Source organism: Salvelinus sp. IW2-2015, linkage group LG20, assembly GCF_002910315.2.
Source record: "Salvelinus sp. IW2-2015 linkage group LG20, ASM291031v2, whole genome shotgun sequence".
Taxonomy (NCBI): domain Eukaryota; kingdom Metazoa; phylum Chordata; class Actinopteri; order Salmoniformes; family Salmonidae; genus Salvelinus; species Salvelinus sp. IW2-2015.
Window position 1 is genome coordinate 68,451,553 of NC_036860.1, and position 15,265 is coordinate 68,466,817.

Consider the following 15,265-nt stretch of genomic DNA (forward strand, 5'->3'; position numbering starts at 1 on the left):
CAATACAAATACATCACAGTTTCACCCCTAGAAATAACAATATGGAATCATGTAGTAACCAAAAAAGTGTTAAACAAAATATATTTTATATGAGATTCTTCAAAGTAGCCACCTATGCCTTGATGACATCTTTGCCACTCTTGGTATTCTCTCAACCAGCTTCATGAGGTAGTCACCTGGAATGCATTTCAATTAACAGGTGTGCCTTGTTAAAAGTTAATTTGTGGATTTTCTTTCCTTGTTTAATGCGTTTGAGCCAATCAGTTGTGTTGTGACAAGGTAGGGGTGGTATACAGAAGATAGCCCTATTTGGTAAAAGACCAAGTCCATATTATGGCAAGAACAGCTCAAATATGCAAGAGAAATGACAGTCCATCATTACTTTAAGACATTAAGGTCAGTCAATTCGGAAAATGTCAAGAACTTTCAAATTTCTTCAAGTGCAGTAGCAAAAATGGATCTGATCCCAGCCGTGACCCTAAACAACGACGCCTTAAAAGGGGCAAACGAGGCGGTCTCCTGGTCAGGCTTCGGAGACGGGCACATCGCGCTCCACTCCCTAGCATACTACTCGCCAATGTCCAGTCTCTTGACAATAAGGTTTAGAAATCCGAGCACGGGTAACATTCCAGAGAGACATCAGGGATTGTAACGTTCTTTGCTTCACGGAAACATGGCTCACTCGAGAGACGCTAACGGAGTCGGTGCAGCCAGCTGGTTTCTTTCACGCATCGTGCCGACAGAAACAAACATCTTTCTGGTAGAAGAGGGGCGGGGTGTATGCCTTATGATTAACGAGACGTGGTGTGATAACAACATATAGGAACTCAAGTCATTTCTGTTCACCTGATTTAGAATTCCTCACAATCAAATGTCGACCGCATTATCTACCAAGGGAATTCTCTTCGATTATAATCACAGCCGTATATATTCCCCCCCAAGCAGACACATCGATGGCCCTGAACAACTTTATCTGACTTTATGTAAACTGGAAACCACACACCCTGAGGCTGCATTCATCGTAGCTGGGATTTTAACAAGGCTAATCTGAAACTAAACTCCCTAAATTCTTCAGCATATCGATTGTGTACCGGTGGTAAACCTTGTCATTGTCTTAATCACTAATCTTCGCGCACGCATGTATAAGGCCCTCCCCGCCCTCCTTTCGGAAAGCTGACCACGACTCCATTTTGTTGCTTCCAGCCTACAAACAGAAACTAAAACAGCAAGCTCCCGCGCTCAGGTCTGTTCAACGCTGGTCCGACCAATCTGACTCCACGCTTCAAAGACTGCTTCGATCACGTGGATTGGGATATGTTCCGCATTGCGTCCAACAACAACATTGACGAATACGCTGATTCGGTGAGCGAGTTCATTAGAAAGTGCATTGACGATGTTGTTACCCACAGCAACGATTAAAACATTCCCAAACCAGAAACCGTGGATTGATGGCAGCATTCGCCGTGAAACTGAAAGCGCAAACCACTGCTTTTAACCAGGGCAAGGTGACCGGAAACATGACAGAATACAAACAGTGTAGCTATTCCCTCCGCAAGGCTATCAAACAAGCTAAGTGCCAGTATAGAGACAAAGTAGAGTCGCAATTCAACAGCTCAGACACAAGAGGTATGTGGCAGGGTCTACAGTCATTCACGGATTACAAAAAGAAAACCAGCTCAGACACAAGAGGTATGTGGCAGAGTCTACAGTCAATCACGGATTACAAAAGAAAAACCAGCCCCGTCGCGGGCCAGGATGTCTTGCTCCCAGACAGACTAAATAACTTTTTTGCTCGCTTTGAGGACAATACAGTGGCACTGACACGGCCCGCTACCAAAAACTGCGGGCTCTCCTTCACTGCAGCCGAGGTGAGTAAAACATTTAAACGTGTTAACCCTCGCAAGGCTGCAGGCCCAGACGGCATTCCCAGCCGTGTCCTCAGAGCATGCGCAGACCAGCTGGCTGGTGTGTTTAAGGACATATTCAATCAATCCTTATCCAGTCTGCTGTTCCCACATGCTTCAAGAGGGCCACCATGTTTCCTGTCCCAAGAAAGCTAAGGTAACTGAGCTAAACGACTACCGCCCCGTAGCACTCACTTCCGTCATCATGAAGTGCTTTGAGAGACTAGTCAAGGACCATATCACCTCCACCCTACCTGACACCCTAGACCCACTCCAATTTGCTTACCGACCCAATAGGTCCACAGACGACGCAATCGCAACCACACTGCACAATGCCCTAACCCATCTGGACAAGAGGAATACCTATGCGAGAATGCTGTTCATCGACTACAGCTCAGCATTTAACACCATAGTACCCTCCAAACTCGTCATCAAGCTCGAGACCCTGGGTCTCGACCCCGTCCTGTGCAACTGGGTCCTGGACTTCCTGACGGGCCGCCCCCAGGTGGTGAGGGTAGGTAACAACATCTCCACCCCGCTGATCCTCAACACTGGGGCCCCACAAGGGTGCGTTTGAGCCCTCTCCTGTACTCCCTGTTCACTCACGACTGCGTGGCCATGCACGCCTCCAACTCAATCATCAAGTTTGCGGACGACACTACAGTGGTAGGCTTGATTACCAACAACGACGAGACGGCCTACAGGGAGGAGGTGAGGGCCCTCGGAGTGTGGTGTCAGGAAAATAACCTCACACTCAACGTCAACAAAACAAAGGAGATGATTGTGGACTTCAGGAAACAGCAGAGGGAGCACCCCCCTATCCACATCAACGGGACAGTACGCCTCTTCAACCTCAGGAGGCTGAAGAAATTAGGTTTGTCACCAAAAGCACTCACAAACTTCTACAGATGCACAATCGAGAGCATCCTGTCGGGCTGTATCACATTCTGGTAAGATACCATTAAACGGTGTCATTTTATTTGTTTAAATGTCACAAGAGCATAGATGTAGTGATAAAAATAAAACTCAACCAACCCCAAATAATGAAAAGCACAAATATTTTATTTGTTTTTTTCTTCTAATAAGGAGCACTACAACTTGTCATTCTTAATACTCGTTCTAGAACAATTCTAAAGTTGAGGTATAAAAGGAGTTCATACAGACTCACAGGTCTTGAAACAGTGGGGTTTTATATACAAGAGAAACTGAGAGACAGAGGTAGAGAGAGACGAGGTGGTATTTAAAATACAGTGGTACGAAGAGGGAGAAATATACAAAGATACTAATAAAACAAATGACACATTACAGTAAACCTTTTATCGTTTGATTTGGTACTGTGGAATTCTACGGTCGCAGGTAGAATCAAAGAATTAGAATGGTAGAATATTCTGTGGTAGAATCCTACAGTAGGTTGACTCAGTATTGGCTCAACCTGTGTAGCTCTATTTTTGCATTGAACTGTACCGTTACTACAAAATACTGGGAGAACTCAAATTCACCAATGATGGGTAACCATATCAAATGGGGTCAATCCTGACTGAATGGCTGAAATTAAATGGATAAGGGAAATCGAGGGATTTCTAAAATGTGTGTGAAGGACGTTTTTTCTCAAGTTCCAATTGGAATTTACACAGCACCAAACTACAATACCCATAACCCCCACACTGCAACCCCAACTAACAAATTAAAATATGCAAATAATCATAAAAAATAAAATAACTTGACCCCAACCTCAGGAGAACATTAATGACCAAACAACCAGGCAATTCACCCAAAAGGAAAAGCAAAAATAAAGCATTGGGTTTATAAAAAGAGAAAAACAAACATTCCACAATCTGTACAGTGACATCCATTTATGACTGGTAGAAAAAGACAGGAAGAGAGGACTAATTTGGTGTAGTAGTGGTAGCATTATTTGTGAGATATAAGCCATATGAAATGTTTATAATATGACAGTAAACAAGGACACTAATTTGGGTAATACAATATAAGAGCTCTCTGTAACGATGTCTGTATTTAACAAAACCCCAATTTTACATTTAAAATGTCTGTATATATGTTTAATATATAGAGTTTGTCCTTTCTTTATCAAAATGCCCGGTACTCTTAACAGTTGATGTATGATTGTAAAAAAAGAATTWAAAAAAAAGCTGAATAAAAACTACAAAAAGAAATGATAGATAAACTCTGATTTGACTCTAAAGACTACCTTGTTTATCATAAAACCAGTGCTGCCTTTTTGGTAAAAGTTATTAAGAACAGTAAAGCCCTTGCTGATTGGCCATATCATAGGGCTAACCAATAGGACCCATTTTTACCAGCGGATTCTGAGATGGAGTCAAGGGAGAAAACATGCCTTCCCATGGAACAGGTGCTCTCTACGGCAACGATGCTCTGTCTCCACAGCAACGATACAATCAATTCTTTAGCACTGGTGTGACGGACATAACAGCCCCCCCCCCCCCCCCCATATAACCCCAAACTTAAACACCATTAGGCCTGACAATACCATTTAAAAAAAAATACAAATACAATTCCCTCTACCAAAACTGGAGACTTTTTATTCACCAACTTTTTGGTGTGAAATATAATCATCATAATTACATTATTGATAACTGGTATTTTTGGTACGACGCAAAGTTGTAGTGTAGCCTGTGAGCTAAACAGATTATTATGAGTAGATGCTAGTTTTCAAGCATGTCTGGACTGGGGACTTGTCCCTATTGGCTAAGTTCAGGCAGTAGCATCTCCCCATATCACTTGGTTTTAAAAGGTTTTCGCCCTACTGAACAATACCCTGCTAGTGGGGAGGCCACAGTTGTTAAATACACCAAAGAACTGATTAAAAATATATATGTAAAGGCTGAATCTACACTAGATGTACTCCATAACCGCTTTGTGACTTCACGCACTTCGGTGCACGTCGCACACCCCAGGAAAGTTCTGATCCAGAGACCGTTTGGTGGAGTATAAACCCAGGGTCCTATTCATTAGTGTACACCGTAAGCTAAATGTTTCGCACCGTAGCAAAGGCAAACGAAAACAAGCATTTCTTGTTGGACAAATTCAGGTAAGTCCCTCCCTGTTTCAGACAGTTTTGTTCCTAATGAATACAGCCCAGACTTACACCATAAGGCTGGGCCGTATTTATTAAGCCCTCCCGACAGACATCTGAGAACTCTGTACATACAGCATAACGCATCTACTCCTTTTTGGTCTGTGTCTTTGAGAAAACAAACGTGAAGAAGCTAAATAACTTGAATATTTAAATGAGAACCATCACTGAACACCTAAAAAAGCCTACATGCATTGGAAGACTGTCACAAATATTTTAAAACATTTTCATGTCACATTTCCCCCCCCCCAATGACATAGCTATCTCTGCCACAAAACATATTTCACCATCCCAACAAACTTTGTTTATTTGGTGGCTGGTGCATTTCTTTGTGAAACAGCATTAGGAGAAAAAAAAAAGGGCTACAATCAACTAAAAGTAGTTGACAGACAGAGGAAAGTAACGTCTACAAAGAGTCTACAGCTTTTGATGACTAAGCGAAAGGGGGACGCAATAGAAACGACCTCTGGAGGACTAAAGAGGATCGTTAATTTCCCCACTCCCTTCATCTTCAGTCCTGTCCTCAAGCCTACTGTATGCTCAACTCCCCAGAACTACTGTCACCAGGTAGAAGCACCTGGAAAAAGGTGCAAAAGTTTGTGCTTGACAGATCTGTGTCCATGTTCCATATGAGGGGTTGTAAAATATGGGTGGTGTGTGCATATCTGACCTATAAAGCACTCACTTAAAAATCGTCCCCCCAAACTGAAAGCATCAGCAATACTAAAAGATCGAAGGTGTCTTTGTGTTACTAGTTGGTTCTCAGAGGAACAGAAGGAGGGTGACAACTATCAGGTTGGGGGAAGGAGAGAGGACATCACTTTGGTACAAGCAAGGTGAGCAGAGCTCGTCTTGTGATCCGTATCGCCACAGCGCCTGGCGTTAGAGTGTGTGACCACTATCACATGCATCAACACCAGAACCTCACAAGGGATAGGTAATGGACAGGCTGTGAACACTGTGTGGAGTTGACATGAACATATACACAGGTAATGTACAGACATCAGTGATCATCACCTGCCCTACACAGCCAGGTTGGTTGGGTTAGTAGTTACCCAAAGGTCCTGGAAGCGGCGAGGGGTTATGATGTCATGATCAGGCGCCAGTCTGTCTTCATATCGAATTTTAGGAGAGGAGACTAAGGAGCCTCCAGAATTTCTGTAGGATGGAAGGAAGGTAAATGTCTTCTGTTCACTTGTCCATCTTAACGGTCCACAGAAGTGTGTACAGTGCCTGGCATGAGTTGCCCAGTCCGGACCGGTAGTGGAGAGGCGGGCAGGAAGGAGGATGGGGGGGGCGGGCGGTGGTAAGTGGGTAGTGGTCAGAGCAGACACCAAAAGAAAGCTGTCTCTGTGGTGGAAGAAAAGGTGTGTGTGTCTCAGTTGGAGGTGTCAGAGTGAACGCTGCCAGGGGGGCCTGGTGGAGAGGTGACGGAGGAGGGTTGGGTGTTGTCCTGCCAGCTGTTGCTAGGCTAGAAGTAAAGAACCAGGAGAAAAAAACAAAGGCAGTTTTGTTAAACTTTTTAATATAGGTGTGTTGTGACCCTAGTAAAATCCACTTGTAAAACGCTCCAAATACATTTGCCTGGACTACAAATACTTTGTTGATAGGCATGCATTTCTTTCGGTCTAAATAAAAGGGATACAAAAAGAAAGACAATAAGGGAGGTTTGACTCACGTCGAGGCGGCGTGGGACGTAGAGGGAGCTAGTGGTCAGCTCCTCATAGCCTGCCGTCAGGTGTGTAGCACGGTGCAGGGTATCCACCTGGAGGGAGATGAGACAGGCGCCATCAGGCGAGATGCATGCACACACACACTTTCCTTGTGGGGAATTTCAGGTCCCCACAAGCGTAGAAAAACCCTCCCACACAAGAGATGGGTTCAAAAATAATTTGTTTCCTTTCAAATACTTTGAGCTTGTTTGATTGAGCCTGCCTGTTTGGAGTGCCACATGGGCTTGGTTCCGTTGTGCCACGCAAGCTCAATCAAAGTGTTTGGAAGTTAACATACCATTTGAACCCAGGTCTGGCACGCACACAAACGTACTTGCGCATCAATCAGGGGATAGTGTCACACAAACACAGGTGGTCATGAAAGGAACTTTAAAGCTTCCACAAACCTCTGCTGTATCTGTCAACGCAAAAGCAGCATGGCTCTTGGTTTGGACTTCTGGTTCCCTACTAGCTAACCTCTACTCACTTGTCTGTACAACCCTCACTTTGGGTTCATACACTCTCTGCCGTCACAGTTCTAACGTTAAAAGCCAATATCTTGTTCCTGCATTAATTCATTCCAAGATTGATGAGATGAAATTATTTCCATCTAAACTATCACACAATTTGTTGTATTCTCAGTCATCACTGATGGAATGCAGAAAATGCTGCCTACCGTCCGGTTAGCCAGGGAGAATCTCAAATTGCATGTGTCCCCTCTCCTCGCCTCCTTATCAAAACCTCTCTCCGGGATGAGAAAGCCAGCGGTCTCTCCCCTCTGACACTCTCCTCCAATGTGTTCTGAGAAGGATGCGAGGGGAGCGGACTCGACGACTCAAGTTAATGCAACTGAGGATTTTCCCTCAGCCGCTCTGACACTGATCGTCAGGCTGTTTACAGCAGAAATATGTGGCTCCTCTTCAACAACAACAGTGCACTTCCACAGGTTTACAAACAGCACAGTGACGAGGTGGAGGGTAACAACAACAGCAGAGTAATGAGGGAGTAGAGGGGGCCTTAGGCTTCCGTGGTGACAGGATGGAGAGAGATAGCCATGGGCTGCATGCGTCCAAAACGGCACCATCTCTCTCAAAAGTCGTGCACTACATAGGGAATGCCATTTGGAGAAGCAAATGTGGACATAGAGCGATGAAATGGATGGATAAATAACAGTAAGGTAGGCACACCAAAGGCTTAACTGAAAAAAAGGTTATGTGGAGGGGGCTGGAGAGAGAGGGGAGGAGGGTCAAAATGCACCACGAGGTGTGTTTCTCTACTAAGTGGAACAGGGACAGGTGCCACAGGGGGTCTTGGGTTGGGTGTTTAGGAATCAGGGGTGATGCTAGGGCAGGGGTGAGGAGAGGGAGGTTGGGGTCATCATAGCTAGTAGGTGCTAGGAGGAGCTGGTGTCCAGGAATTTTTGGGTCACTGGTTTTGGGGTGGCAAAGTCCTTGAAACCTCCCCAAAATGCCCTGTTTTTTCAGAAATCTTGTTTGAACAAATTCCAGGATTGCCTTCACTATTCACTCCTGATTCCAGAAATCCTCCAACCATGATTTCATGAAAACCAGGACATTTTGGGAACGTTACAGGAATTGTGCAACCCTATAGGGACTGGGTTGGAGGGGGTTGTGGTTGGGGCATTGAGGCAGGCTTTCCTAGAGGTCCTCAGTGCCTACCTGGGGCTGCAGAGAGGGGGCGATGTTGAGGACGGCCTCCCCAGCCCCGTTGACGTTCGAGGGGTGCAGGCCAAGGTAGGCAGCAGCTGCAGCGTCGCCTGCATGAGACAAGCTGTATGACCCCGACGACCCTGCAGGCAACACACGCTGTGTCAGCCAATCAGGCATCTCAGTGTGGCTCTGTCAGTCAGACACCTCTGTGCAGCCGTGTCAGCCAAATCAGGCACCGGAGTGTGCCAGGGGTTAGAGATCACAGTTCAACCAGGAAGTTAAAGGACACTGGCTTTTGAAAAGAGACAGTCATACCCGTGCTCACAAACCGTTTGCTAGTGTTGAAAACATGAGGATCGTGGACCACAGTCAGAGTATTTAGAATGGGTTGAGCAGTGAATTAGTCCCTCGTGACACAGCCTTCTGGGTGCCAAGATGATCCAACACATGTACAGATGGATCCTCAATTTCCACCTTCCTCACATTGTTGTGAATGAAGTATGAGACGAGCGCAGGAGAATATGAAAATGGCCAAACTATAGGCCAACTGCAACTTTCTTGTTTGAAACGGACCAAAATCAAGACAACACAAATATGTCTTATTACATGAAAAAAACGCAGGTCAACGTTTTAGTTACACTGTAACAAGCGAGCATCATAAAGTGGAAGTCAGACATTTTTAGTTGGTAAGTCTTGAGTCCTAATACTCGACAGTCCACCAGCGAGCTGTAATCTTACTACAGGAGATGCAGGAGGCAGACCATAGAAATAGAATCCAGATAATATAATAGATTCTATTTCCATGAGGCAGGCACACAGCACAGCTCACAATGACTGAATGGTACATCACCTACCTGCTCCTGTCTGCTTCCTGAGCAAATAGGGGTAGCTGGTACATGTGGGCGCGTGTGTGTGCTTACGTGTGTGTATACTGTACACTAGTGTGTGTGTGTATACTGTACACTAATGTAAAGGTGTGCTGGCCGCTACATAAAGACAGTTTGCAGTAGTAGTAGGCTAAATAAATGATGACATCGAAAGAGGAAGCGGTGAAATTGAACAGAAACCATTCAGGAAAAAAGAAAATACATTGGTTAATGATTGGAATTGGATTTATGATCAGATGGGGGATGACGGTCATTTCCTACTATGAGTTATTGCTTAGGGCAAGATATAGAGTCAAGATATCTTTATCCCTGAAAATGACCACTTTCTACAACAATAAAGCAACTTTTAACGAGGATATTATCAATCTGGTTCAAAGTAAGATAGTCTAAATAATCTCTCCTCTATAGAAAACCTGTGAGTGCAATAACATCACAGCAAGGCATCAGACACCAAACAAGCAGAAGAACAGTAGAAAAGTCTGATGGAGAGCCAGACAGAGAGCGAGCCAGACAGAAAGAGTCCTCGTTCCATGTATGTGGTTCTACACTTCGGCCAGTGTGTGTGGTCTACACTTCTGCCAGTGTGTATAAACTAGTGTGTGTGTGTGTAATAGCATGAACATCAGCTGATTGGTGTGAGGAGGCAGGGTGATTGAGATATGGATGGAGGGGTGGGGGTCAGGGGTGGTTGGAAGGGGCACACGGTACCTGAGTTGGGCGTCGCCGGAGAGTTAGCCTGGCTAGCCTGCGCCGACACGCTGGCAGCATCCACCGCTGTTTTAACTGCGTAGAGGTTCGCTTCCTCCTGGAACTTACCAATGTTCTTCTTGTACCGTATTCTCTTGTTGCCGAACCAATTAGAAACCTGAGGGGGAAGACGGATAGACCAGTGTATTAGTCGGTGTTTCCCTTAGATTTCTTTCCAAGTTTGTATTCATCAGTGCACGCCGTAGCAAAATGCTTCCCAACGGAAAACGAAAACAAGCGTTTCATACTGGAAAATGTCAGGTAGTCCATCCCTGTTTCAGTACATTTTCAGTCACCWGACACTTTCAATTGAAAMCAAATAAAGCCAAATTATTTTAGGCAGGGGAACAGACTACCTATACATTAGAAGGGGAAAAGCTGGTTTCAGTACTGATAAGTCCACTGGCAGCAGAAGCGTGTGGTGCGGTACAGTGGTGCGGTACCTGTGAGACTGTGATGGCACACTTCTTGGCCAGCTCTTCTTTGGCCTCCTCACTGGGGTAGGGATTGGACAGGTGGGAGTAGAAGTACTCGTTCAGCACCTCTGTAGCCTGCTTGTTGAAGTTACGCCTCTTACGCCTGACAGAGACATTGATACGAGACACACACAAAGTCAGTCAGACAATATTCATCTCGGAATWAAAAAAWWAAAAAAAAGCCCTGCAGGTAACAAATTAAATTACAGCAAAACTCTTGAGAAGCACAGACAGACCTAGCGTCAAGGAATCTGGAGCGTAGGATCATGACGGCCTCGCAGGTGCTCTGTTTGAGCTGCATCTGGATGGAGCTGAACTTGCGGTGGATGATGGCCACCATGCGCTCGATCTCCTTGGGAGAAATGGGCCGCGTGCGACTCTGCTCCCTCAGCAGGTTCATCACATGGTTGGTGAACTCACTGCATGCCTGGGGTGTAGGGCGGAGGAAGAGAAGGAGAGGAGGAGGGAGAGATGGGACTTTCAAATAAAATTTGAAACTTAAATTCAGTTATACAAATTCTCAGGAACACACTAATCTTTGAAGGAGAGAGAAATGTGTGTGTGCTGTTCCTATTTCACCAGCTAAGATTGGGAAATCTGTGTAAATGTGTCTCTCCCTCTCTCCTACCTGTTCATATTTCTCCAGCTCAGAGTGGTAGATCTGTCTGATCTGTGCCAGCTTGGCTCTGTAGTCTGAGTGTTCGATGCCGCCGTCGGCACCGGGCGACCCTCCTGCTGCTGCAGCGGCCGCAGCTGCTGCAGCCGAGCCCCCGCCCTTCTCCGGGCCAGACACGCCCTCGGCCAGCAGCATGTTGTCCAGACGCATGATCTGAGGGTCTGGGGGGTCCTCATCCTGAATGCCTCGGATACTCAGCACTTGAGGCGAAAAAAAAGAGAGAAATTCAATATATCAAATCATTCAGGCATTATGGGATAAGGGAACACCATGTCTCAACTGCAACGTCAGACTCATTCAGATTCAGCCCATTATCCTACCCTAGACACTTAACGTGAAGTAGATCTGAGGGAGTTGGGTAGGTATAGGCAATATGGTAGTAAAACTCTCAGATAGAGAATTTGAATGTACTGAAAAAAAAGTTTTCAAATAGGCAAAACTGTATTTTCTCTACTGGAGAGGATGATTATTCAGGGTTCCAGCAGGTGCAAGGGAAGGGAGGACAGCAGGACACTTTATCAATGCTAAAACCTCAAGGAGATGTGCCGAGCTGTCAAAAACAACCCTGCCAACTCTCGTCATTTGCCTATTCGTCCCAAATGGCACCCTAAAAGTAGTGCACTATAAAAGGGGATAGTGTTCTAAATTAGCAGTACCCGATTCTAACACCAGGTGGCAGTGTGGCGCCTCAGTCAGTGGCAGGCTGCCAGTACAGAGCAGAGAGGCAGGCAGGCAGCAGCAATGTGAGACATGGGCGGAGTAATGGGAGTGCATGTGCTGTCACTACAAGCTCGGCTGGCCATAAGTACAGCTTTCAGCCGCTCCGCTATTCCACTGTATTAAACCCAGGACCTCTGTCAGCCCCCAGCCATGCACTCATCTCTCTCTCTCCCTCTCCCTCTCTTACAGATACACACACAAGGAGGCACACAGTACACACTCAGACGCAAAACACAGGTGCAAAAACACACACACTGCTCTCAATGCACACAGACTCCTATACAAAGACACACTTCTAACTCACAGCCTTTGTTTTAACACCATCATGCCATACTGTACATTGTCCTTTCAAGCAACTATGGTAGATGTGCAACCTAACCAGGCTAGCACAGTACATTTTGGCTTGGTTTGGCTCAGTAGAGTGAAGGGGGTATAGGGGGCCTGTAGCGCTCCTGTATTAAAGCCAAGACCAGTTGCTCTCTGAGCCTGTTCTGTCCAACTTACTGCTCTGCTGCTAACAGTGCAGGAATATACACTGAACAAAAATATTTAAAGTGTTGACCTCATGTTTCATGAGATGAAATAATTTGAGAGAAATAAGCTTTTTGTGCATATGGAACATTCCTGGATCTTTTGTGTGCACAAATGTCTTCACATCCCTGTTTGTGAGCATTCCTCCTTTGTCAAGATAATCCATCCACCTGACAGGTGTGGCATATCAAGAAGTTGATTAAAGAGCATGGTCAGTACACAGGTGCACCTTGTGCTGGACACAATACAAGGCCACTAAAAATGTGCAGTTGTGTCACACAACACAGATGTCTCAAGTTGAGAGAGCATGCAATTGGCATGCTGACTGCAAGAATGTCCACCAGAGTTGCTGCCAGAAAACGTAATGTTCATTTCTCTACTATAAGCCGCCTCAGTTGTTTTAGAACATTTGGCAGTACGCCCAACCGGCCTCACAACCGCAGACCACGTGAAACAACGCTAGCCCAGGGTCTCCACACCAGTCTTCTTCACCTGCAGGATCATCTGAGACCAGCCACCCTTACACCCTCTGCCCTCCCAAGCCCATCCATGTGAAATTCATAGATTACGGCCTAATGAATTCATTTCAATTGACTGATTTCCTTATATGAACTGTAAGTCCATAAAATCGTTGAAATTGTTGCATGTAATATTCCTATTTTTGTTCAGTATATAATGTGTGTGTGTATGTTGAAGGGGTTGGGTAAAGCTAGAGACACATTTCCCTCTTGCATGGATTAATAAAGTATCTTTGTTAAAGCCATTACTAGCAGCTGTAAATGCCCTGTTCTGTACAGCTTACAGTTCTGGAACAGAGGAAAAACAGGACAATTCTATTTCTACCAGCTTTGTTCTCTCTGGGTTACCACAGCCATGGGAGAGAGTTATGCTGAACAGTAAATGCATCATCTGGGATATTTCCTGCAGTTCAATGTTAATGATATAGGCCTATCCATTGATTCTTGAAAATTATACACAACAAAGTGGCAGGGTTGCTGTTGGACTCCAACACAAACTCTGGATTGTGGCTTTAACATGTAGTTACTGGACACTTGAGATATAAGGATGTTTGCACAATAAAGTCAGTATCCCTTCTTTTAGTGTACTACTTTAAAGTGCATCCTAACAATTCTGCCCACTCTCTCGCCCATCAGTCTCCACATCCCCTAAACAATGCTCTCCTCTTAACTTCTATCCAACTTTACCTCCTTTTCTATAAACTTTTTTCCTCCCCTGCCGTTGCCCTCTTTTTTTTCTTGTTCCCTGTTTTCTCCATCTAGACCCGCTTTCTCTGTTCTCTCCAAGACACATTCCTTCTCTCTGTTGCTCCCCCTCTCATGGCTCAGGAATGTAGCAGACCCAGCGGACTGAACGAACGACACCGATTGGCCGATCCCTCTCGCCCTCCTTTTCTCTCCCCCTCCACTAACAAAGCTGTACTTTAGTACTTATAGGCTAGTTAGAGAGAAAGTGCTTTTACGATGTGTATGCAAAACATGCACCTACTAGCTACGTTGTCTAAAGTTTGGGGAAGGGCTTGTGAGTAGATTGCTTTAATAGTGTTAGAGGATTAGCCTATCCTGCTATCCTGTGTATGTTGTGCATCTGAGCTCTCCAGTAAGTTTGTAGCTTCCAGAGTGTTTGTGTGTGTGTTCGTGTAGAAGTCAGTGTGAGCTGTCCGGTCCCAGACACTGTTCCAGACTAACCATTTCCCGATCCAGCAGAGGCAGCAGAGAGTGCAATACACTAGAAGCTCAGAATATTCAGACAATGGCTCGAAAAACTTGAAATAATATTTGTTACCTACCAAATACTTTAGCTGCGCTTGACTGAGCTTGTGCATACCAACAACGCCAATGGAATAGTCCCAAAAGGTACAAACCCCACCCATCTAGCACTCCAGGCAAAACACACTTAATCAAATAATTTTCTTTTGGTCCAGTTAGTGTTATACATGGATGCAGTGGTCATAGAAGGAGTCTCTGCTGAGACACACACACACACCCACCCCCCCCCCCAGTTCAGCATTATTATAGCCCCAGCTGTAGCCCCTAATGACCTCAGATTCCACTAATTACTACAATTATTAAGCTGTGATTTCTGACAATCACACACACACACATCTATTAGGGCCGACGCACTCAGTAATGAGCAGTCGTAATGCATTTCCCAATAAAGCAATAAGGAGCTGGTGTTTGCAGCCACAATACAATTCTATAGTTAAACCACACAATAGCACCTAGGGTTAGGCAGGTTATGTGGCATTGAGAGACTGGCAGGGAGAAGAGAAAGACAAAGGCGAGAAAGAGGAGAGCTACAGCCATACTATGAAATATTCAGGCTCTCCAGCTGGGGTTTCCACTGCATACATAATCCTGAAGCTCATTTCTGCTCACAGCAATATCGCTACGCTGTGTAGTAGACACACCTGGTTTCTGCACACAGGCTAGAACGCAAACTGTGCGTAGTAGGCCTAGTAGGTAGCGCAGGTAGGTACAACCACCCTCGCTAGGCCCTCAAACTCAACTCTGGACTTCAAAGCCAGTTCCACTGCATTTTTTACATGGTTTTTATTGTTCCCTCTATTCAGGGAGTGATTTAGACCAGGGACACCAGGTGTGTAATTATGATCAGGTAGAACAAGAAAGCAGCAGGCTCCGGACCTCGTTGGTCAGAGTTGAGAACCCTGGCTCTCGGCCTACATGTGTGGCAGGGTGAGGTTGAAGGCCACCCTAACAGGCAGCAGTGTCTTCAGTACATTAGGGGAGAGGCATGTACCCCGAACACATTCAGGCCATCATCCATCCCTCAGCTCATGGCACACACA

General features: G+C 45.4%; 1 protein-coding gene across 5 annotated transcripts in view; it reads right to left on the reverse strand.

The window, feature by feature from the left end:
• Nucleotides 1-2,945: 2,945 nt before the first annotated feature.
• LOC111980830 (pre-B-cell leukemia transcription factor 1) overlaps nt 2,946-15,265 on the reverse strand; it is a 56,652-nt gene continuing 44,332 nt past the window's right edge. For 2 of the 5 annotated variants that reach the window (XM_024011840.3, XM_024011839.3), the window contains 7 exons: nt 11,140-11,387; nt 10,748-10,938; nt 10,479-10,614; nt 10,105-10,153; nt 8,411-8,541; nt 6,698-6,784; nt 2,946-6,490 (listed from right to left, as the gene is read on the reverse strand). In XM_024011840.3, coding sequence (XP_023867608.1) covers nt 6,398-6,490; nt 6,698-6,784; nt 8,411-8,541; nt 10,105-10,153; nt 10,479-10,614; nt 10,748-10,938; nt 11,140-11,387 — 935 coding nt within the window. In that variant the 3' untranslated portion in view covers nt 2,946-6,397. Of the gene's footprint in view, nt 6,491-6,697; nt 6,785-8,410; nt 8,542-9,996; nt 10,154-10,478; nt 10,615-10,747; nt 10,939-11,139; nt 11,388-15,265 lie in introns of all 5 variants that reach the window. The other 3 variants (XM_024011841.3, XM_024011843.3, XM_024011842.3) reach the window with 2 other exon arrangements.